Genomic DNA, 23522 nt, shown 5'->3' with positions numbered 1-23522 from the left:
TCTCAATATTTCTCCAAAGATTGATAAAAAGCTCAGGCCAATAGTAAACATGATAAAGTCTGCAGATGCTGGAAATCCAAAGCAACACACAAAATGCTGGAGGAACTCAGGAGGTCAGGCAGCATCTGTGGAAATGAATAAACAGTTGACGTTTCAGGCTGAGACCTTTCTTCAGGACTGAGAAGGAAGGGGAAAGACACCAGAATAAACGCCTATAGTATCCTGTTCCTTGGCTCCTTTCTTGAATGCTGATCTTACACTTTCAGTTTGCTAATGCTCCAGGACTTCTCCAGATTCCAGGGAATTTTGGTAGATTACAAGGTTACCACAGGCTGTGTTGGAATACAATTGTTACAATTAATGACCTGCAGCAACTGTTGGATGCATAATTGTAAACTGCACAATTCTAAATCTATTCTACTTGGCACATTGGTTTCATCACAAAACACATTAGAGATGCCCTCAATCTGAAGTAAAGTCTAGCCTCCCAAGTTAAGCACAAAAGGATTTAACAAAATGTATCAAGTTCAGGTCAGGTCAGATCTTCATTCTGCTAAAACATTTAGGTGTAGGTTGGATCAAGCCACTCAATTCCAGTCAGTCTAAACTAGTTTACCCAAGCTAGCTGAACTCAGTACCTGCAGGAGATAGCAGTGTTAGCTAGACACTCAGCCTGGGATAAAGGAAATGACCAAGGAAGAGCTGATTTCAAGTTTAACTCAGTGTCAGTGGCAAGGGAGTAGATAGAGATGGTTGCTGACATTTTTCTCAGATATTGTTTTGCCTCAATATAATGGATTGACAATGACATTGACACTGGCCTAAGTACTCAAAGCTTAGGTGAGGCATAAATTACACTTTAATTTTATACCTGAAGAGACCACTAATGAAGACAGAACCTTACTTCCACAATGACTACTCTACAAGTACACACTTACAATGGTGTTGCTCACATATTCAGCTACAACAGATACACTGACAAAAAAATAAGATCAAGTAGATTTTGCCCCCATGACTGTTCTAACACAATCCATTGCAGATCCACTCAGGAAAGCACATCTTCATGACTTTGAAAAGTTAGTCAACAAAATCACTAGCGCTCATTACTCAAAGCTCCATGCACTCAGAATTCCTCCAGAAGCAATTGAACATAATGGAGTAGGTAACAACCTGTAAAAAGGCATAGTTTTCAGTTCTTGACTTATAATTATATGAGTCATATAATTATAGCAGCATAGGCAACAGCTATTCAACTCTAGGAATCCAAATCAGCTTCTAGTGAAACAAATCTCTTCACCTTCGTTCCTCCGCCCTTTTCCTGGGGTCTCCAAATATACTTTCTTGTTTATCCAATTCTACCTTGAAGGCACTGATTTTGGTTTTCACCAGCCAAATAGGCAGAGAATTCCAGATTCTAACTACAAGTTCAAATACTCATCCTCATAACCCTTTTTACCTTCTGTTCATAATTTTAAATCCTGATCCTTGAACTATTTGCTGATTTAAAAAAAACTTCCTATTTACCTTCTCAATATTAGTCATGATCTTGTACACCTCTAGCTTCTTTATTCTAATACAAAATCACTCAATCCTGGAACCATTCTAGTCAGTATCAGTATTTTTGCACCGTTACTGTATTTCCTAATGGATTTGGACCTAACACCTTAACTCTAAAATAAGCAATTGTTTGTGCAAGTTCAACATCATTTCCCTGCAATTATTTATTGCATTATGTTTATGGATTATTTTAGTGTCCCTATATCTCAGTTGCTCTACTCTCACTGTCCTCTCCTACTTTTAAAGAATTTTGCAAATGAATAGCCAGATCACCCTGCTCCTTCAGATTCTCTATAACTGAACCGTTTAGTCTCTAGTTGCCTTGAGTTTATTTTCTACCAAAGAACACAATTTCATACTTCTCTGTGTTAAACTTTATATGCCAGCTATCTGCAATCCTACCTTACTAAAAGGGTAACCTTAAACAAAACAAGCCAAAAAAATGTTAATTCACCACTTTTTTTTGACTTATATTCTCTTTGAACTAAATTGTTAAATTGCCAAAAATATACTTTAATCTTGGAAGTACAAAAAATGCCTCAAAATTGCTTAAATGGCTCTGAATTGCAATCAATTCAGTGATCAGCCATTTTCACATTACTGATTACCAACATAATGATCCAATTCATTAGTTATTCAAACAATAAAAACAGTACCTTAACTAAATTTTAAAATTACCTCTGTTATCCTTGGCAGGAGTTTCATTCTTAGCAGCTACAGTCCGGCGATTCTTCAAAATAATGCAAAAGCAATATTATCATTTTAAAGGTCGAAGTTAAGAGATGTTAAAAAAACAGCCATATACAACTTCCAAGCGGTCATATTAATAACAGTTTGTTTCGCTGATTTAAGTGGGAATAATAGAAGACTGAACAGGGAATACGAATGGTAAAGGAGGGGAAAAGACAGTCAAGGACACAAGGCTTGAAACCTCAAGCAAATGTTGAAGTGCGTGGGATTAGAGAATTGTCTGTAGTAATTTCTGTTATAGTAAACAACACCACAGAGATTGGAAGAAACTACAGGACTTCTATCAACCTCTTTCTTGAATTCACTTAGGAAATGAACATTCGCATTCCTTTTGGATAGATAATTGCAAATATTTACTACACTATGAAGAGGTTTTGATATCAGAATCAGCCAGCCAGGTGAAACATCAATCTCTCAAGTTCTCTGAAAAGCCCTGTAAAAGCAACTTAAATGGCTCATTCAAAAAGTACATAAAAGAATTTTGAGTGTGCCATACATAAATTGCAATTTTATAGAAATTGTGTTTATACAATGTTGACTTTCTGCACAAAAAAAAAACAATCTTGATTACCCAAGGCACCAACAATGCATTTTGAAAGTTCACCAGCTAGACCATTTACAGAAGTCTCAGCCCACCCTTTTCAACTTCCACCAACACTGTTTCTGTAGCAGACATTTGCAAATTACTGCAATGGAAAGTAAATATCACAATTTGTTCTTCCTGTCAGTTATTCAATCAGAATATTCAGAAGTACTTCCTATAATTTAGACAGGGCAGTACTGATGAACTGAATGGCTGTACAATCCTGTGCTTGTAATCAGGGAATACACTTATTATGTAGATAACAATAAAGAGGTAGACAAAAGTCTCTGATCACTGGATAAACTCCATTAGTGAGATCTTCACTGGTGCTAATGGGAACCTAGCACCAGTGAAATTTATGTTTATCAAAAAATTACCAGGGTTTAAAGAACACTGAAAAATTAATACGGCAATTTGATCTGAAACACAGTTATCACTATGAATTAGGAATAATAGATCTACAAGACTTGTTGGAACACAATGTTCTTATTTCGAGACAGCTGAGTATATACATACCAAACTGAAATTAAAAACTATTCAACTGCTATTCCCTCGCCTACAACAAAAAAAAAGTAAGAAGTAGTAGTCAAAAAACCTTTGAGCATCATAACAGATTTCACAATTCTCCCGACCTATAATCTAGGTTTACTTCTGAGGAACATCAGAGAAAATTATCTATAAATAAATTACCAATATATAAATACTGTTATGAAATTAACAGACCTTCACTATCTTATTAGTTTTGATGGTAGGTGTTGGAGGTGGTGGTGTTTCAGGGCTTGGCTCAATTTCTTCATCCGGTGCAAGGTCTGGGTTAAGTGCAAAAACACTTTCAAGATCAATCTGTTAATTGAAAGATTGTACACATTATACACAAAAACAAATCTTTTAGAAATCATGATTCACAAAAGCATTCTTTTAAAAAAAATTAAAAACTAATGTTCATATAATGCTCTCCAAATAGTTCCTACAATTCAAGTTATAGTAGGATGGCTCCAAGTTCACTAGATTCTGGAATGGTTCTGGAGAACTGGAAAACTGCAAAATGTCACTCTACTCTTAAAGGAAGGGGGGGGGGGTAGAAGATAGGAAATGATAGACCAGTTCAGTGGTTGGGAAGATGTTGGTGTCCATTATTAAGAATGAGGTTTCAGGGTACTTGGAGGCACATGATTAAGTAGGCCGAAGTCCGCATGGTTTCCTCATGGGGAAATCTCACCTGATGTATCTATTGGAAGTCTTTGAGGAAGAAACAGGCAGCATAGACAAAGTAGAGTCAGTGGATGTTGTGTACTTGTATTCTCAGAAAGCCTTCGACAAGGTGCCGTACATAAGGCTATTTAACAAGAGCCTATGGCATTTAAGAAAAGTTACTAGCATGGATTTCTAAATGGACAATCGAACCCATGAACACTACCTCACATTTTAAAATTTATTTTTAATATACATACTGTAATCCTTTTTTTTCTATTATTCATCACATATTGCATTGTACTGCTGCTGCTAAGTTAACAAATTTCACAACATATGCCAGTGCTATTAAACCTGATTCTACATAGAAGATTGGCTAACTGGCAGGAGACAAAGTGTGGGAATAAAAGGGGCCTATTCTGGTTGGCGGTCAGTGACTAGCGGTGTTCTGCAGAGATCTTTTCACAACTTCTTTTCACAATGACAACAATTTGGATGACAGAACTGACGGCTTTGTGGCCACGTTTATACTTGCTGGTAATTAGAACGATGAAATCGATTGAACACTGAAAAGCCTAGATAAGAGTGGATGTGATGAGAATGTTTCCTATAGCGGGCAACTCTAAGACCAGAGGTACAGCCTCAGTATAGAGGTACATCCATTTAGAACAGAGATGAGGAGGAATTTCTTTAGCCAGATGGTGGTGAATCTGTGGAATTCAATGCCACAGACAACTAGGGAGTACAAAAGGAGCACAGGCAATACAGACCAAGTCAGTACTAAAGGAATGTAGCAAAAAGCCTGATGAGTTTCAAAGGACTACAGGAAAGAAAATCCCTGTGAATTCAAAAGCAGCAGTGGAAGTATTTGCATCTGGAATCCAGGAAATTTAAGATGTTCTTTACGGTAAGTAAAGTCTGCTAATTGAGTAAACTGAGCAGGGCTATTTAGACATGTATCAAGCACATCCTGCGGTATATTAAAACACCAGGACACTAATACAAGAGTGTAGTCAGCTGAAGTAACTTGAGTAACAGGTGGTTCTGGAGACCTCCAAGGCACCTTCTGAGTATTAATGGGTTAAGAGATTTTTTTCCTCAGGTGTATTGCAACGAGACTACAAAAGATACAGGAAAGTTGAGTGAATAGGTGAAAATTTGGCAAATGGAGTTTAATATTTATCACTGTGGGATCATGCACTTTTGCAAACAGATTGCAAATGAGTAAAGTACAGTACAAGAGCTTTAGGCATTTTTGTGCATGAATCTCAAAAAGGTTTACAGGCAAATGACATATTGGCCTTTAATGCAAGTGTTTGGATTTTAGAAATAGGAAAGTATGGGGGTGGGGATGTCAGATAGGTTCTTTTTAAAGCGGAATTGTGGGTGTGTGGAATGCACTATCAGGGGTGGCAGTACAGGCAGATATATTAGGGACATTTAGAAGACTCCTACATAAGTACATGGATGAAAGAAAAATTGGAGTGCTATGCAGGAGGGAAGTGTTAAATGATCTTAAAAAGTTAGTTCAAAGGTTGGCAAAACATCATGGGCCAAAGGGCCTGTACTATGCTATACTATTCTATGTTCTATGAATGCACTAGTACAATTGTACACTATGTTGATGGGGCAGTACTTGAGTATTAAGCAGTTTTCTGCCCCCCTATTTAATAAAGGTAATACTAACATTGGAAGTGGCCCAAATCAGATTCACTGGGCTAATTCTTGGGATGAGAGGGTTATCCTATCAAGAGCAGATAAAGAAGCTGGATTTGTATTGAGGGGGTGACCTAATGAAAACACAAGAAAGCACAAAAGGACAGATTCTGATATTTTCCACTAAAGCAAGCATTTTCATGAAGGAGTAAAGTTACAAGAAATTTCTTCTTGGAGAGAAGCTGAATCTCGAAAATTCTGCGAAGACTTTCAGAGGTTTGGTCATGGAAGGTTAGATCACAGAGGAAGTAGATAAATTTTTGAAAGATCAAGGAATTGGGATCTAACACAGAAGAGGAGGTACAGCCTAGAGCAGACCAGCAATAGTCAAACTGAATGGTAGTAAGGCAGGAGGGAACAGATGTTCTTGTGTGTTAAGCTAAAGCAAAAGTCATAGCACCATGGGTGGTTTAACTCTACAAATGAAGAGAAAAATCACTGCTACAAGTAATTTGGTAGCCAGAGCAGATGGCGGTTTCTACAGCTGCAGATGTAACTTCAGCATGGTATCACAACTGCACCAGGGAATAGGTGGTGCCAGGATTAAGGGAATCCCTCAATAAATGTAGAAAATCTGGAAGAACAGTAAATATAAACAGCCATATGTCATGGTGTATATCAGTACAAAAGACATGTAGTGAAAGGGATGTGATACAAGCAGATTTTAAAAAGCCATCAACGATATTGAGATAGTAAAAGGTCTGGTATGGTACGGAGGGGCCTTCTGCAGAAAGTAACAAACTCAGCCGGCTCCATCATGGGCACTAGCCTCCCCAGCATCTTCAAAAGGCAATGCCTCGAAAAGGCGGCATCCATCATTATGAACCCCCATCACCCAGGGAATGCCCTCTTCTCATTGCTACTATCAAGGTGGTGGTATAGGAGCCTGAAAACAGACACTCAGGGCTGTGGACTGAGTCCCCTCCTTTATTCCCAGTATACCCATGACGGTATCGCCACCCACAGCTCCAATCTGCTAATTAAATTTGCCAACACTACATTGATTGGCCTTATCTCAAACAATAACAAAGTGGCCTACGGGGAAAAAGTCATCTCTCTGACACAGTGGTGTCAAGAAAACAACCTCTCCCTCAATGTCGCAAAAAAAAAGGAGCTGGTTGTGGATTACAGGAGGAATGGAGATGGCTAACCCCTATTGACATCAATGAATCTGGGGTTGAGAGGGTAAACAGCTTCAGGCTCCTCAGCACCCACGTCACCGAGGATCTCACATGGTCTGTACACACCTGCTGTGTGGTGAGAAAGGCACAACAGTGCCTCTTTCACCTCAGACGGTTGAAGAAATTTGGTATGGGCCCCCAAATCCTAAGAACTTTCTACAGGGGCACAATTGAGAGCATCCTGACTGGCTGCATCACTGCCTGGTATGAGAACTGTACTTCCCTCAATCGCAGGACTCTGCAGAGAGTGGTGCGGACAGCCCAGCGCATCTGTAGTTGCGACTTCCCATAATTCAGGACATTTACAAGAACAGGTGTGTAAAAACGGCCCCTAGGGTCATTGGGGACCCAGATCATCCCAACCACAATCTATTCCAGCTGCTATCATCTGGGAAGCTGTACCACAATATAAAAGCCAGGACCAAGAGGCTCTAGGATAGCTTCTTCTACCAGGCCATCAGACTGATGAACTCACACTGATTTGAGTGTATTCTATATTACATTGACTGCTCTATCTATTATAAATTATTATAAATTACTAAGATTGCACATGGCACATTTATCTGGACACATAACATAAAGATTTTTACTCCTCTTATATGTGAAGGATGTAAGAAATACAATCAATTCAATTTCCTTACAAAGGAGTCTAGATTTAGGGATCATTGTCTCAAAATAAGGGAAAGACCATTTAAAATTGAAATGAGAAGAAATATCTTCACTCAAAAAGTGATTTCTTTGGAATTCTCTACTTCGAGAATTGGTAAAGAGATCTTTGAACATTAGACTAATTAAGATACATAGGGATAGGATTCAAAACTGCTAAGGTCAATGAGTCATGAGAGACTGCAGATGCTGGCATCTGCAGCAAAAAACAAATTGCTGCAGGAACTCATCAGGTTGAGCAGCATTGTCTTAAGGGAGGGGGAACAGAAATAGCAATATTTTAGGGTCAGACCCTGATTGGGACTGATCAATCACAATTTTGTTCTATAGCTAATGGCTGAGTAGGCTCAAGGGCCATGTTTGTATGTTCTTTCAGCCACCTGAACTAATTTGAGCCCTTCCCTCTCTTCTGGTCTCTCATCACAAATATAACCACATTTTTCCCCTCCAACACTCCTATTTCTTTCCAAATTGATTTATGTCTAAAATTTCCCAGATCTAACGCAAGGCCACCAACTTGAAAGGTTAACTAATTTTTACTAAAGTTTATTAATTCTTTTCCCTCTCCACTGATGCTGTCTGACCCGAGTATTTTAAAGGTTTTGTACTTTATTTTAAATGTTAGTAGCCATTTTTGTTACACAAGACCTACACATTACAGATAAGATTGTATTCCTAGAAAACAATCCATACCGTAATCATCCATGAATGCATCTAGAAATGACAGTTGGCAAAATTGCATTTCTTTACTTACTTTTCTTCAACACAGCAAATTGGTTCTGAATTTCAAAATTTTAAGTAATAGTCAGCAAGGGCACATTTCTGTAACGCAATGGGGGTTGCCTGCAATTTTGGATTTCCAGGTTCTGCAACTTTTTTATTTAAAAATGACTAACTTCTGAATGTTTCTATTTTTAATAAAATATTATAAGTCACTTCATTGTTTTTGAAAAAGCAGCTTTTCATTATTTAAAAGACAGATAAAATGTTTAATATACAGTAATTAGCCAAAAACACTATATTCAAGTTTTGCTATTATAACTTTACTCAAAATCGACCATCATTTTTTAAAATTAATGAATTTGCAGATGACTGTATAATATAAATAAGCTCAACTGTAGTATACAATTTTGAACCTATACAATTCTGAACATTTAAATTTTGGAAAACTATGAAAGACAAACCAAAAATAATTCCAATGAATGCCCAGCAGCCAAGCATGAAGCTCCAAGCAGATTAAATCCCATAAGCATTATTTTGACAAAACCTTAGTAGACAAAATGGAAAATTCTAATAAAAATAAACATGTATTTCGGAAGTACTATTTCAGCAAATATAGTTTACCACAGTATAGCGAACACACTGATTCATGGATATGCAAGTGTACCTCCTTTCCTTTTGTATCCCCATTTTCAATCCACTCCACAGTAGCACTTTCATTATCATCATTTAACGATGTCACCATTGCCTCGTGTATCCGTCCTGGAAGATTACAAGAAAAATTATTTAATGCAAAATTTTCTGAGATCGCAATCCACTAGTTAATCAATAATTTGTTCAATCACACTGAGAAAGAATGTCTCAAATTCAAAACCAAACAGTGTAATCTACATTTTTATGCAACTGAATTTCCATTAGTGTGATGGTGGAGAGAAAAATGATTGAACAGAACTGTTCAACTGGAATGCCAGATTTCAATCAAGCAATCAATTATAACCTATTGTTAAAGTAATATATACAGATCACTTCAATAAAAGGGATCAATATGGGGATTGGGTAAAAAGATGGTCAGTGTGGATTTCACGGACAAAAAGGGTCCATTTCCATTTTGTATTCCTCTACAATTCTGTTACTGCATTAGGAATTAACTTCCGAAGAGATTGGTGAGAATTAGTACAGTTGAATTTTAAAATGTGCATATTAACCATGCAATGCTCAGACAAATAACTATTTTCATTTTTGGTGCACTGCTGGTGGAGCACACAAGAGAAGTTTTTGATCAGAATCTTACACAGTATTAGTCTTCACTCTAATGGGGCATGAAGTAAAAGCAGGAAATAACTCAAGTCACTCAAACTACAACCATAAGGAAAGAAGCATCAAGTACAGCAAGTCTATCCCAGTAGTGAGTTAATCAATAGTGGTGGAGCTGAACTTGTTACACGCCAGTTTGCAACCTGCTTCAGCCATCCAGGGTGAAGACGTCAAGAAGCTGTACACAGAGGCGGAGCGCAATCCAACAAACAGTGAAGACAATTCGCTTGGATGGTTTTAATTGTGATTGCAAGACCCTGTTGGACATTTACTTGTCCAATTTACTGGTTCCTGGGCAAGACCAATGGCAGGGGAATTGTGTGACCTCAGTTGTGACAGACCAGGTCCTCATGCTTTGCGGCTACTTGTTGCAGCCACCCGGAAAGGAGAGGCTCGAGCTGGCTGTGTGCTACTGGATTCTGTGCAGGGGCAAGGGCTGGCCCCCCCCCCATCAGTGCTGCCCTCCAGTATTTGCTTGGTGAAAAACAAACTGGATTGCATTCATCTGAGGTTACACTTGTACAAGATGAGAAATGCTTGCAGTAATGTGGTTCCAGGACAATATTCATGCACCATCAATCTGTAGGTCATAACACTCAAGGTCTTCAGTTATATTATTGTTATATTTTAACTTTTTTTGTAATTGTATGTTTTTCTGCTATATTAATTACATGCCCTATATGTGCTCTGCATGCCTGTTGATACATCTTGGCCCTAGAGGAGTGCTGTTTCATTTGGCTGTATTCAGGTGTATGATTCAACTTGAACTTAAAAGAGTTAATGCTTTCAAGCTTTCAACAGAACTGGGAAAAATGGAATTTAAATCATATATATGTTGCAAAGAGACACGAGAACAGAGGGAAATTTTGCATTAATGAGGCAGGAGATACTGAATGATGTATTGTGATGGTGGTGCTGGCTGAATGAAGGTAATTTAAAGAGATACATGAACAAGCCTCCCCTCTATAGACAGATGAGACTAACTTGGTCTCAAAATCTACCTTGTTATGATCTTGCACTTTATTATTAACCTGAACTGTACTTTTTCAGTAGCTTTTACACTGTATTCTGTATTATTGTTTTTTGCCTTTTTCTAGCTCAATGCCCTGTGCAATGATTTGATCTGTACATAACAGTATGCAAGACATGCTTTTTACTACATCTTGATACATGTGACAATAATAAACCAATATATGCTATCATGAAGTCAGTGGATCAATGGATTGGGGCAGAAAAGTGTTTTCAAGATTCAAGATTAATTTATTATCAAAGAATGTATAAATTATACAACCTTGAGATGTGCTTGCTCACAGGTTGACACCAAGCAAAATGAGGAAGAACCCAATTAAAGGGAAAAAAGACCAATACTCGATGCGCAAGAGAAAAAAAAGTCATGCAGACAATTGATGCGAACAACAGTACTCTAGTCCTCAGATCTGAACCCCAGAGCAGCCCAGAGTACGCCCAAAGCCTTGCTCATCAGTTCATCATATTTGCAGGCAGAGCACAGCAGCCAGAGATAGCCTCAGCACCACGGAGATGACCACTGCAGTGAACGAGTCAATGCCATCTTTTCATTCTATCTGGGCTGCTGTTTAAATTAAGCCAAAAATAGAACAGCAAAAGGCTCCGTGCCCTGGACAGAGGAATGACCATCAACAGTAGGTAATTATCTCACCCTAAAAATATCAACTCAAGAATTTCTCAGGTTGGCACAATAGGACCAGCTATCTACCTAAAGCTGTTTCATCAAGTAACTTCTCTCCGAAGTGACAAAGGTGGGTATATTTCCTGTGCCTAAGGATAATGAAGCAGTCCATGCCATGGACAACATTCATGCATTAAGTAAAATGCCACACAAAGACTATGTAATGGCTACCTAGGTCCTGCAAGAGAAAATCTACCATTGTTACTGTTGGATCTTACACTTCACCACTAACCTAACTTGACTCCTAAATGGGGCTAAAAGGTCAGGTTAAAAGAAGATACACGTCATAGAAGGTTAAACCTCCAGCAGCTAATGGACATCTAACCTTTTGACTTTACAGGGCCTTCTGAGCATCTACAAGACACAAACCAAGATTACGATGGAATGCCCGCCACACTCCTATACAAGTGCAATTCCAAAAATACCAAAGTAGATTGCCATCACACCAGCTCAAAGCAACCTTCTTGATTAACATTGCATACACCACCTTCAAGTTCAGCACAGGAACATAGTAACTGCAGTACATGCCATTAACAAAATGCACTGGACTAATTTATTCAGGGATCTTTGCCAATACATTAGCAATCCAAAATCTTCAAGAAGCAGGCTAAAAGCAGCAGCTTAGGAACATCATCACCTAGGGATTTCTTCAACATATTATTATTACTAAGAAATAAATTATCATTTTTTCATCATTGCTTGAAATCCAGAAACATCCTGATGAATGTCACCATTTAAGTACTTTCACCTCAAGGGCGGCAGCAGTTGAAAAGGTAGCTCACTACCATTGTCATAGAATAAATGAAAGATGAGCAATAAATACTGGTCCTCCCAGGAATGCTCACAGCCCGTGAATAAAAAAAATACAAGGGACTACAGAAAAATAAATATAATGCCAAATAGAAAAAAAATGTAGAATAACCCATTAGATACAAACTGATGATTATTATTCACAAGGTACACAACAATACAGCACAATGAAAAATGCACAGCTGGGAGGTCTACAGCAAAAACCCCAAAATAAACTAGCTTGTGCTCAACTATGGAACTAATTATAGTGTATTCTGCAATGCTTATTGTGTACTGCATACCATGCAGTGCACAAGACTGATAACTGAATTGCCTACTCAAAAGGAAAGACTAAAAGATATGAGGACTGTTCACATGGGAATGACTAAAAAAAAGACAAATTTAGTTCATTGTTTACTAGTAGTACCACATGATTAATCAACAAATTTAATTTGTTTTAATATGGGAATCAACATTAGTCCATTTACATTTATCTTTTCCAACTGATGCCATGTGCTCGTGAACCCTAGCTTCAGATTATACAAGAATATTTTAATAAAGGTTGATCTCATTGATGAATGAGGTGAGCTAACCTGGATTAATCTCAGATAATCACCATTTTCTTATTTACTTACTAATTGTGACTAGAGGCCATTTGACCTATCAGGTCCATGCCAGCTCCCAGAAAAGAAACTCTATCAATTCCTGATCCTCTCCTTTTATTTCTCTGTAGGCAATTACCTCATTCTCTCTTATATTCCTATTAATTCTTTGATTCTCATCACTTACTATAAGAAATGGATAAATTCTATAACGGCCATTTAACCTACCAACACATCTTTGGGTTGAAGGGAACCTTGGGGCACAGAGGGAGAACATGAAGAGTCTACACAGACAGCCAGAGGTCAGTATCAGACCTGGAATTGAGAAGCAACTGCACTAACTGCCATCCTAGGGCACAAGAGATGGCCTCTGGTTACAAATAGCTCTCTATCACTGCAATCATGTTCAAAGAATTTTGAAACACACTGGTAAGGTTTATTAAATATACTCCATGATGTTTTATGTAATCAAAGCTTTTTGCAGCTTGTTTCTCTCAAAGTAAATTGAAAAGGAAATCAATTTATTCTAAAATTGACCAAAAGTTCACTACATTCCAGTAATCAGACTTAAAAAATGTTAGACACAAAGAGATACAGCAGAGGTAAAGGTCCCTTCAACTCACCGAGTCAATGCCAACCATCAAGCATTCATATCTATATTACCCAGACTCATTTTAGGGTAAGAAAATTAATCTCAAGGTAGCATATGGTAATATCAAAGGTTCAAAGGTCAAGTTTAATGTCAGCGAAATGTATACAATATAGATCCTGAAATATATGTACTTCAATAATAAATTTACATTGAACTTTGAACTATTCTCTCTGCAATTCCATCAATTCCTGCCTAGATTACAGCACTTACCTACACACTAGGGCAATTTAAAGTAGTGAATTAACTCACCAACCGACACTTTCTTAGAACATAGAACCAGTGCACACAGAGCAAACAGATGCAGACTTAACCAAAGGTCAGGAGTGAACCAATGCCACTGAAGCTGTGAAGCAGCAACTCAAGAGATGGCAGGCCACTGAATATCATAGTTTGGTGGTTATCTTGGGAGAGTCCATTATTGTAAGAAATAAATAGTGTCATTCATTAACTGACAGAAGTGAACTTAATACAGAAGATTCATCTTCAATAAAACACTACATGCTGTTATTCCACGTTGGTTACTTTTATGTTGTAGGAAGGGGGCACTGAGATCAGCTTTAATGCTTAAATTACTGCATTGTCACTTAAGTTTTAGATCTGTAATAAAAGCCAAGTTGTGCCTATATTCAAGAAGAATTTCAAATTACAGCAGACAGCAGACCATTTAGTCCCTTGTGCCACCATAACCATTCCATAGGAGTCGATCTGCTTTTTTAAAATCTCAATGCCAGTTTATTCCAGTAATTTCATTTTCCTTATTATTATAAATTCTTGAATATCAGTATCGGATACATTCAGTGACTAAGTCTTCAATGCCCTCTTGGGAAGAAAATCCTAAATATTCACCCCCTTTTGGTTAAGAGATTTTTTTCCATCTCTGTCCTGAATGAACAACCCTTTATTGAGACAGACTACTCTTGTGCACAAATCTTACAAGGCCAACATACCATTTGCCTTTCTCTTAACTTGCTGAACCTGCATGTTAACTTTAATAGAAGGATAAGTAGAATCATAAACACTGGAAAATCTAGATGCTGGAAATCCAAGCAACACAAACAAAATGCTGGAGGAACTCAGCAAGCCAGCAGCAGCTATGGAAAAGAGTGAACGATTGACATTTCCGCCGAGTCCCTTCATCAGGATTCGGTCTGAAACGTTGACAGTTTACTCTTTTCCACAGATGCCACCTGACCTGCTTTCTTCCAGCATTTTGTGTTTGCTGTACGGACAGGCAGATCCTTTCGAAGATCAACTTACGAACATTAACCATTTAAGATGGGAAGGTAGTACTTTAGTGTGCAATTTCTAATTGCCATAATGCAGAGAATATTGAATTAAATTTTAATCAACTGATTTGAGAATTTCCCATGAAGCAAATAAAATGAGAAAGCTCCAATGCAGTGATGTGGCCAAGTTTTTAAGCAACAGCATCATTGACAATTCGGAGAACTCTACGTGCAAAAGCTTAATCTAGGAGAAGCCAAAGAGATCACTGGCTGTGCCTCCTTCCAACAGATAATGGATTAATAGCTCAATTTGACAAAAAAAAACCTGAAGGAAGCAAGCAGGCTGGGCTGCCTTTGTGGAGAGGAAGAAAGTGTTGATATTTTTGGTTGACTGCACATCATGACTGCATGCAAAACATCAATTATTTTAAAGATACATCACTGTAACAGGCTCTTGTGGCCCAACAAACCCCCACTGCCTAACTAAACCCATGTGACCGATCAACCTACTAACCCGTACGTCTATAGAATGTGAGAGAAACCAGAGCACCTGGAGGAAATCAACACAGTCACAGGGAGAACCTAGAGACTCCTTAAAGACTGCAGCAGAATTGAACTCAAATTGCTGGCCCTGTAATAGCGTTGGGTTAACTGTTATGCTACCGTGCCATCCCACTCCTTATGGCTACAGTATGCTCAAATGCATCAATGGTTGTTTGAGGACTTGTGAATGGAAATTAATTTTATGCAATTAGCAAGCACCCATTTCTGATCTTAAATAGAAAAACTGATGAAGATCAAGATATTTGGGTGAATGCATCAAAAGACTCTTACTGACATCGTGGACATCCTATATTTGGCATCCAACAACCACAATTATCTAATTATTTTTAAAGCAGACTTTTGTATGAAGCAGACAATGCATTTTTTAAATGGCCAATGATTTCAAGTTTACTCGAACTTCACAATGCCACTTTCAAATAAAATCAAAAGTTTCACTGGAATCCAACACTTTGGTCCACTTTGAGATCTTAAGTCATACAAGACCATGGGCTAAGATTGGTAAATGCTGCTTTACAGCACTATCAATGGCACTTTGGATCACTTTTCTAATAACTTACAGTGAGCTGATTTTCCTGCTTTACATGAACAGCATATGACATGAGCAATTTTCCACACTTTTGTGTTGAAACCAAAGCACTAGTTGGATTGTAATAGTGTCACTGGAACTGCATCTATTCTAGAATACAATTCATCAATACTACTGTACATAGATGTAATGTTCCCACAAGGCTTCCGTTGTATCTGGCTTCTGTTATGGCAGAGACTGAGAAAGACTCTGCACCTACTCACTCGAATCACCTATTCAATGGAGCTTCCTTCCTTCTTACTTCAACATTGGATATGGGACTAAAAACACTTCTACTACCTCTCAGATTAGGCCAACTTGAGATGCCTTTGATATTTTAAGTTGAGATAAAGATACAACAAGTTTTGCAGTTATGTTGGGTTGCAACTTAAGTGATAAAATATGTTGAGATGTTCGTCTTGATTAGAACAGAATGCAAATGTTAATTTTAACTAATTGAAACTTCAGAATGGTGTAAAATGGGAAAAGATATGCAATATTTGTAGGTTGTAGAAACAGAAAAAAATTCTGAAATTCAAACAGATTTATTTGTTACAAAAAAATGGGAATCAAAAAATACATTTTTAATATTAACATTGAAAACAGGATAGTCTATCACCACCCCCTGGTTCCCCTCCTTCTTCCCTTTCTCCCATGGTCCACTCACCTCTCCTATCAGATTCCTCCTTCTCAAGCCCTTTATCTTCCCCACCAACTTGGGTTCACCCATCAGCTTCTAGCTTGTCCTCCTTCCCCTCTTCCTTTCTAGTCCTGATTAAGGATCTTGGCCTGAAATTTTAACTGTTTAATCATTTTCATAGATTCTGTCTAACCTGCTAAGTTCCTCCAGCATCATGTGTGTTACTCTGGTTTTCCAGCATCTGCAGAATCTCACATGTTTATTGTTACCATCCTAACCCTAAAATCTATGTAATGGAACCAGGTGGCAAGGCCATACATAGGGAAGCCAAAAGCATTTTACAAATTGAATTCACTAAGTGTCACTGAAATTTAAGTTATAACTTGGATTGATAGCTATGTATTTCCTCTGCCCACTCAAGAGTTGGCATGTTGAAATTTACTAATGAATACAATAGAGCATTTTATCTTATTCAAGTGTGCAGTATCCTTATTAGGAAGCTCTTGGGTCCAAAGATGTCCACTTTGCTAATGTATACTGGAAGAGAAAATGAAGCCAATTAGCAATCCATACTCTCTTCCATAGGTAGCAAAGCAAATGCTTGATGTGTAGGCAGGTAATGAGGTTGCGAGAGGAAGCATGCCTCTTCCACCACTTGTGCTGTGCTTCCATACATTCCTGGAAAGACTCAAGATTTTCAGTACCAATCTGGACACTTCCTTTCCATTTTCAGTGGTCGTCGTCCAGAGATTCCCACAAGTCAGTGAAGACATTGTCCTTTTTTTTTAAAAAAAGGAAGCTTTAACAGTTATCATTAAAATGTTTTCTCTGGAATGTAAGATCATCTTTTACTAGAATGGACTCTTTCCAGGAACATGATATTAGACATATGAGCTGTGTGGCTTGCCCATCAGAGCCAACCAAACATAATTAGAATCGGGATACTAGGATATTGCCCTGAAAGAGTAGGTTAACAGTGATTCATTTATCCTGCCAATGGAACTGGAAGACTTGGGGTACCTTCGTAAGTGCTTCTCAAGGTGCCTCTAGATCAGGGGCCACCAACCTGGGGTCCACGGACTTCTTGCTTAATGGTACTGGTCCACAGCATTAAAAAAGAAAAGATGGAAACCCCTGCTCTAGATTATTGTGTTGCTTAAGCATACAAGGGTCGATGAGCATTGCTGCTCACAGTAACACAAACACACACACACAAAGTGTGGAGGAGCTCAGCAGGCTGAGGCAACATCTATGGAAGATTTCAGGCTGCAAGTTTGGATAAGTACATGGATGGGAGGGGTATGAAGGGCAAATGTCCAGCTGTGGGTCAATGGGATTAGACAGAACTCAGCACAGACTAGATGGGCTGAAGGGTCTGTTTCTATGCTGCAGGGTTCTAACTCCATATTTGAATTATAGGAACAGATTGGGCATCAAGCACCCTCTCGAGTGGACATCACAGGTTTTAGCAAGATTAAAAAGGTAATGCATAGTAATTGGTACTGATATTGGTGTCAGCTTATTGTTACAAGTACCCAGTTACAGGGAAAAATTTGCTTCGCACCACCAAGACCACAAGACATAGAAGCAGAATTAGGCCATCTGGCCCATGGAGTCTGCTCCGCCATTCAATTATGGCTGATCCTTTCCCCCCCCCCCCACCAACCCCAGTTCCCAGCCTTCTCTCCATAACCTTTGATGCAATGTCCAATTAAGAACCTAACAATCTCTGCCTTAAATACACCCAAAGACTTGGCCCCCACAGCTGCATGTGGCAACAAATTCCACAAATTCACCACCCTTTCGCTAAAGAAATTTCTCCATATCTCTGTTTTGAAAGGGCACCCCTCTATCCTGAGGCTGTGCCTTCTTGTCCTAGACTCTCCCACCATGGGAAACATCCTTTCCACATCTACTCTGTCTAGGCCTTTCAACATTTGAAAGGTTTCAATGAGATCCCCCCCTCATCCTTCTGAATTCTAGTGAGTACAGACCCACAGCCATCAAAAGTTCCTCATATGATAACCCTTTCGTTCCCACATTGATTCTCGTGAACCTCTTCTGGACCCACTCCAATGCCAGCACATCTTTTCTAAGATGAGGGGCCCAAAACTGTTCACAATACTCAAATGAGGCCTCACCAGTACCTTATAAAGCCTGAGCATCTAGACTTCTTGAAATGAATGCTAACATGGTATTTGTCTTCCTCATCACCAACTCAGCCTGCAAATTAACCCTTATGGTGTTCTACACAAGGACTCCCAAGTCCCTTTGCATCTCAGATTTTTGGATTTTCTCCCCGTTTAGAAAATAGTCTGCACATTTATTTCTACTACCAAAGTGCATGACCATGCATTTTCCAACATCGTATTTCATTTGCCACTTTCTTGCCCATTCTCCAAATCTGTCTAAGTCCTTCTGCATCCCACCTGTTTCCTCAACACTACCTGCCCCTCCACCAATCTTTGTATCATCTGCGAACATGGCAACAAAGCCATCTATTCCATCATCTAAATCTAATATACAGCATAAAAAGTAGTAGCTCCAACACCGACGCCTGTGGAACACCACTAGTCACTGGTAGCCAACCAGAAAAGGATCCTTTTCTTCTCACTCGCTGCCTCCTACCAATCAGTCAATGCTCTAACCATGTTAGTAACTTTCCTGTAATACCATGGGCTCTTAACTTGGTAAGCAGCCTCATGTGTAGCACCTTGTCAAAGGCCTTATGAAAGTCCAAATATACAACATCCACTACATCCCCTTTATCTATCATACTTGTAATCTCCTCAAATAATTCCCACAGGTTCGTCAGGCAGGATTTTCACTTTAAGGAAACCATGCTGACTTTGTAATATCTTGTCCTGTGTCAGCAAGTACTCTATCACCTCATCCCTAACCATTTGACTCTAACACCCGAGTCAAAGTTAGCCTAATCACTGAGGTCAGGCTAACTAGTCTACAATTTCCTTTCTGCTGCCTTCCTCCTTTCTTAAAGAGTGAAGTGACATTTGCAATTTTCCAGTCCTCTGGCACCATGCCAGAGTCCAGTGATTTTTGAAAGATCATTTCTAACGCCACAGTGCAAATGTCACTTCACTCTAACGTTACCTCTTTCAGAACCCTAGGGTGCAATTCATCTGGTCTGGGTGGCTTATGTGCCTTTAGGTCTTTCAGCTTTTTGACCACTTTCTCTCTTGTAATAGTAACTGCACGCACTTCTCTTCCTTCACACTCTACATCAGGCATACTGGTACTTCCACAGTGAAGACTGACGCAAAATACTCATTCCATTCATCAATCACCTCCTTGTTCCCATCATTTTTCCTGCCTCATTTTCTAAGCGGTCAACTCTCATTTCTCCTATTTTTAACATACCTGTTAAAAACTTTAACTATCCACTTGGCTGCCCGTACTCCACTGAAATATTGCTACATCACACTTCACTTTCTCCTTGTCAAATTTCAAGTTGAATTCTTCATATTGTGATCACTGGTTCCCAAGGGTTCTTTTACCTTAAGCTCCCTAATCGCCTCCAGCTCATTACATAACACCCAATCCAATATGGCCGATCCCCTAGTAGGCGCAATGACAAACTGCTCTAAAAAGTTATCTCTTAGGCATTCAACAAACTCACTCTCGAGATCCATTATGAACCTGATTTTCCCCAAATCGACCTGCATGTTAAAATCTCCTATGACTACCATAACACTGCCCTTTTGACTTGCCTTTTCTATTTTCTGTGGTCCACCTCCCAGCCACTGTTGGAAGGCCTGTATATAACTGCCATCAACGTCCTTTTACCCTTCTGGTTTCTTAACTCAACCCACAAAGATTCAACATCTTCTGATACTATGTCACATCTTTCTATTGATTTGATGTCATTCTTTACCAGCAGAGCCACACCACTCCCTCTGCCTACCTTCCTATCCCTCCAATATAACGTGTAACCTTGGACAACCATCCTTCAGCCACGATTCAGTGATGGCCATAACATCATACCTGGCAATCTGTAATAGTACAACAAGATTATCCACCTTAATTCTTATACTACGCGCATTTAGATACAACACCTCGAGTACCATATTTGCTATCCTTTCTGATTCTGCATCCCTAATGTTTTGATATTCAGCCTGTTAGCTGCAACTACGTTCCATCATTTGGCTGCCCTTCCTGACAGTCTGACTGCATGCTATCATTACTTTTCTGGCCATCTATCCTGAGCTCCTTCACTCCAGTTCCCACCCCCCATATCAAATTAGTTTAAACCCTCCCCAACAGCTCTAACAAATCTGTCCATGAGAATATTGATTCCCCTCAGGTTCAGGTGCAACCCGTCACTTTTGAACAGGTCATACTTTTGAAGAGATCCCAATTATCCAAGAATCTGAAACCCTGCCTTCTGCACCAGCTTCTCAGCCATGCATTTATCTGCCAAATCATCCTCTTTCTATCCCCACTGGTGCCTGGCACAGGAAGCCATCCAGAAATTACTACCCGAGAGGTGCTGCTTCTTAGCTTTCTATCTAGCTCTCTAAATTCTCTTTCCACGACTTCTTTGCTTTTCCTTCCCATGTCTCTGGTACCAATATGTACCAAGACATCTGGCAGTTCCCCCTCCCTCTCCAAAATGTTGGGGACGCGATCTGAGACACACCTGACCCTGGCACCTGAGATGCAACATACCATCTGGGTGTCCCATTCATGTCCACAGAATCTCCTGTCTGTTCCCCTCACTATTGAGACGCCTGTCACTACCGCTCCCTCCTTCCCTCCCTTAGTGCCTGTAACCTGGTCACATGCCATTCTCCACATGTATCCAAAGCGGTATACTTGTTTCTGAGGAGAATGGCCATGGGGAGTGCTCTGCTCTAACTGCCTATTTCCATTTCTCCTGACAGTCACCCAGCTACTCGCCTCCTGCAACTTCAAGGTGTCTACTTCCCTGGAACTTTGATCAGTTATCTCCTCACTCTCCCATACAAGCAGAAGGTCATTCAGTTGCTGCTCCAAATCCCTAACATGGTCTTCAAGGAGCTGCAGCCGGATGCGTTTCACACAGAAATAGTTCCCTGGGAGACTCTAGGTCTCCCAGTTCTCCTACATCCAGCACGAAAAACACACCACAGCAATTTAAATGTTACAGTAAGATAGGAAAAAAAAACCTTAACAGATGCTTTACACAGAGCCAACACAGAGACAAAGCCTATCGCTTCTACTCTCGCCACTGGCCTACTTCCGACAGTGGCCACTCCGCTTATTCTTTCTGTACTTTTACTTAGTTCGTAGAGATCTTTGACACTGATAGGCCCCGCAGAATGGACAAACGCCCATGAAGCTCTTTTTAAATAATCACCTCCGATCTGCAAGAAACACCTGTTCGTAGAGCTCTGTTGACACCACTGATATGCCCCATACAAGACAGGTCATGTTACATGTATAAACTTCAAAAGGCAGTAAAAATTAAAACTAAATGAAGAAGATGGTACAGAATATAGAGAAATCATATTGCCGGTAGCCCAATAAAATACAAGTGCCACAAGAATTAACCTTTCAGCATTCAAGAGTCTTATAACAATCGGATAATGGTCCTTCACTATGGTGGTACATGCTTTCAAGCTTTTTTATCTTCTGCCCAATAAAACTCCCTGCATTTTTCTTGAGATCATATCCATTGTGTATTTTGATGGATGCAATCTGTTCTTTGATTCAGGGAGGTGGCAGTTGGTATGATCCTATTGCAAACTCCTGTTAACTCTACAACAGGAAATTGTCTCATTTCTTGGTTAGTAAGATTATGACTTTTTGGAAGATTCTTGCACATTCCCAGTTGTGGAAGAGGAGTTGAGAATTTGTACACAAGGTTCCTCTTTGCTTTCTCAACTAGTTTGGGGTTGGTGACAAAGCATGATCAGATTGTCAGTGTGTGATACTTGCTTCAAGTTAAGGGCAGTCTCACTCGATTAATTCATCAGTGCTCCTTCTAAGGGCACCAGACGGTTTTGTTTTTATTTTTGATGAGCTTGCCTACATTTGCTCTCAGCAGGTTGGGCCCTCAAATGTTTGGAGTCAAAGATGATCTTGACAGTACAGAAGGATGGACACATGTTGTACTACCAGTTAGTTACTGGTTCTCCTGTGCTCTTTCCAGCCACCAAATATTCATTTTCTACTTTGAATTTCAAGTACAAGTTCAGATATTTTTTTCCTTAAGTATAATAGGCCTTACAATCCAAGAACGGCACAGCATTTGTAGTTCATTACCTGGATACTCTCCATCTGAGTTTCTAACAACAATGGTTGTATCATTAGCAAACCTGTAGATGGAATTTGACTATACCTAGCCACGCAGTCAGGGATAGAGAGAGAGAGTAGAACAATGGGCTAAGCACACACTCCTGAGGTGCACCACTGTTCATTGTCAGTGAGGAGAGATATTATCACAAATCCACACAGATTGTGGTCTCACGGTTAGGAAGTCAAGGATCCAATTGCCAAGGGAGGTACAGAGACCCAGGTTCTATAACATTATCAATCAGGATTGTGGAATGACAGTGTTAAATGTTGAGCTATCGTCAACAAACAGCATCCTGATATAGGTGATTGTATCGTCCAGGTGATCTACGGCCATATGAAGAGCCACTGAGATTGTGTCTGCCGTAAACCTATTGTGGCGACAGGCACATTGCAGTGGGCCCATGTCCTTGCTGAGGCAGGAGTTCATCTAGTCATTCAAAGCATTTCTATAAATGTGCTGATGATACAACCATTGTTGGTGGAATCTCAGATGGAGATGAGAAGGCGTACATGAGCAAGGTATACCAGCTAGTTGAGTGGTGTCGCAACAACCTTGCATTCGATGTCAGTAAGACAAAAGGGCTGACAGAGGACCTTAAGAAGGGTAAGACGAGGGAACACGAACCAATCCTCAAAGAGGGATCAGAAGTGAAGAGAGTGAGCAATTTCAAGTTCCTGGATATCAAGATCTCTGAGGACCTAACCTGCTCCCAACATATCATTGCAGCTATAAAGGCAAGACAGCAGCTATATTTCATTCGGAGCTTGAAGAGATTTGGTTTGTCAACTAAAACACTAGAA

General features: G+C 39.4%; 1 protein-coding gene across 2 annotated transcripts in view; it reads right to left on the bottom strand.

The window, feature by feature from the left end:
- The window catches only part of kif2a (kinesin family member 2a), a 127019-nt gene that overhangs the window by 90140 nt on the left and 13357 nt on the right, over nt 1-23522 (bottom strand). For both annotated transcript variants that reach the window (XM_063042986.1, XM_063042987.1), the window contains exons 2-4: nt 9032-9126; nt 3614-3733; nt 2236-2287 (exon numbers count right to left, since the gene is read on the bottom strand). In XM_063042986.1, coding sequence (XP_062899056.1) covers nt 2236-2287; nt 3614-3733; nt 9032-9126 — 267 coding nt within the window. The remainder of the gene's footprint in view (nt 1-2235; nt 2288-3613; nt 3734-9031; nt 9127-23522) is intronic.

Source organism: Mobula hypostoma, chromosome 3 (assembly GCF_963921235.1).
Source record: "Mobula hypostoma chromosome 3, sMobHyp1.1, whole genome shotgun sequence".
NCBI classification, from domain to species: Eukaryota; Metazoa; Chordata; class Chondrichthyes; order Myliobatiformes; family Myliobatidae; genus Mobula; species Mobula hypostoma.
Note: the sequence above shows the minus strand (reverse complement) of the source record. Positions and strands in the feature narration are given on the sequence as shown.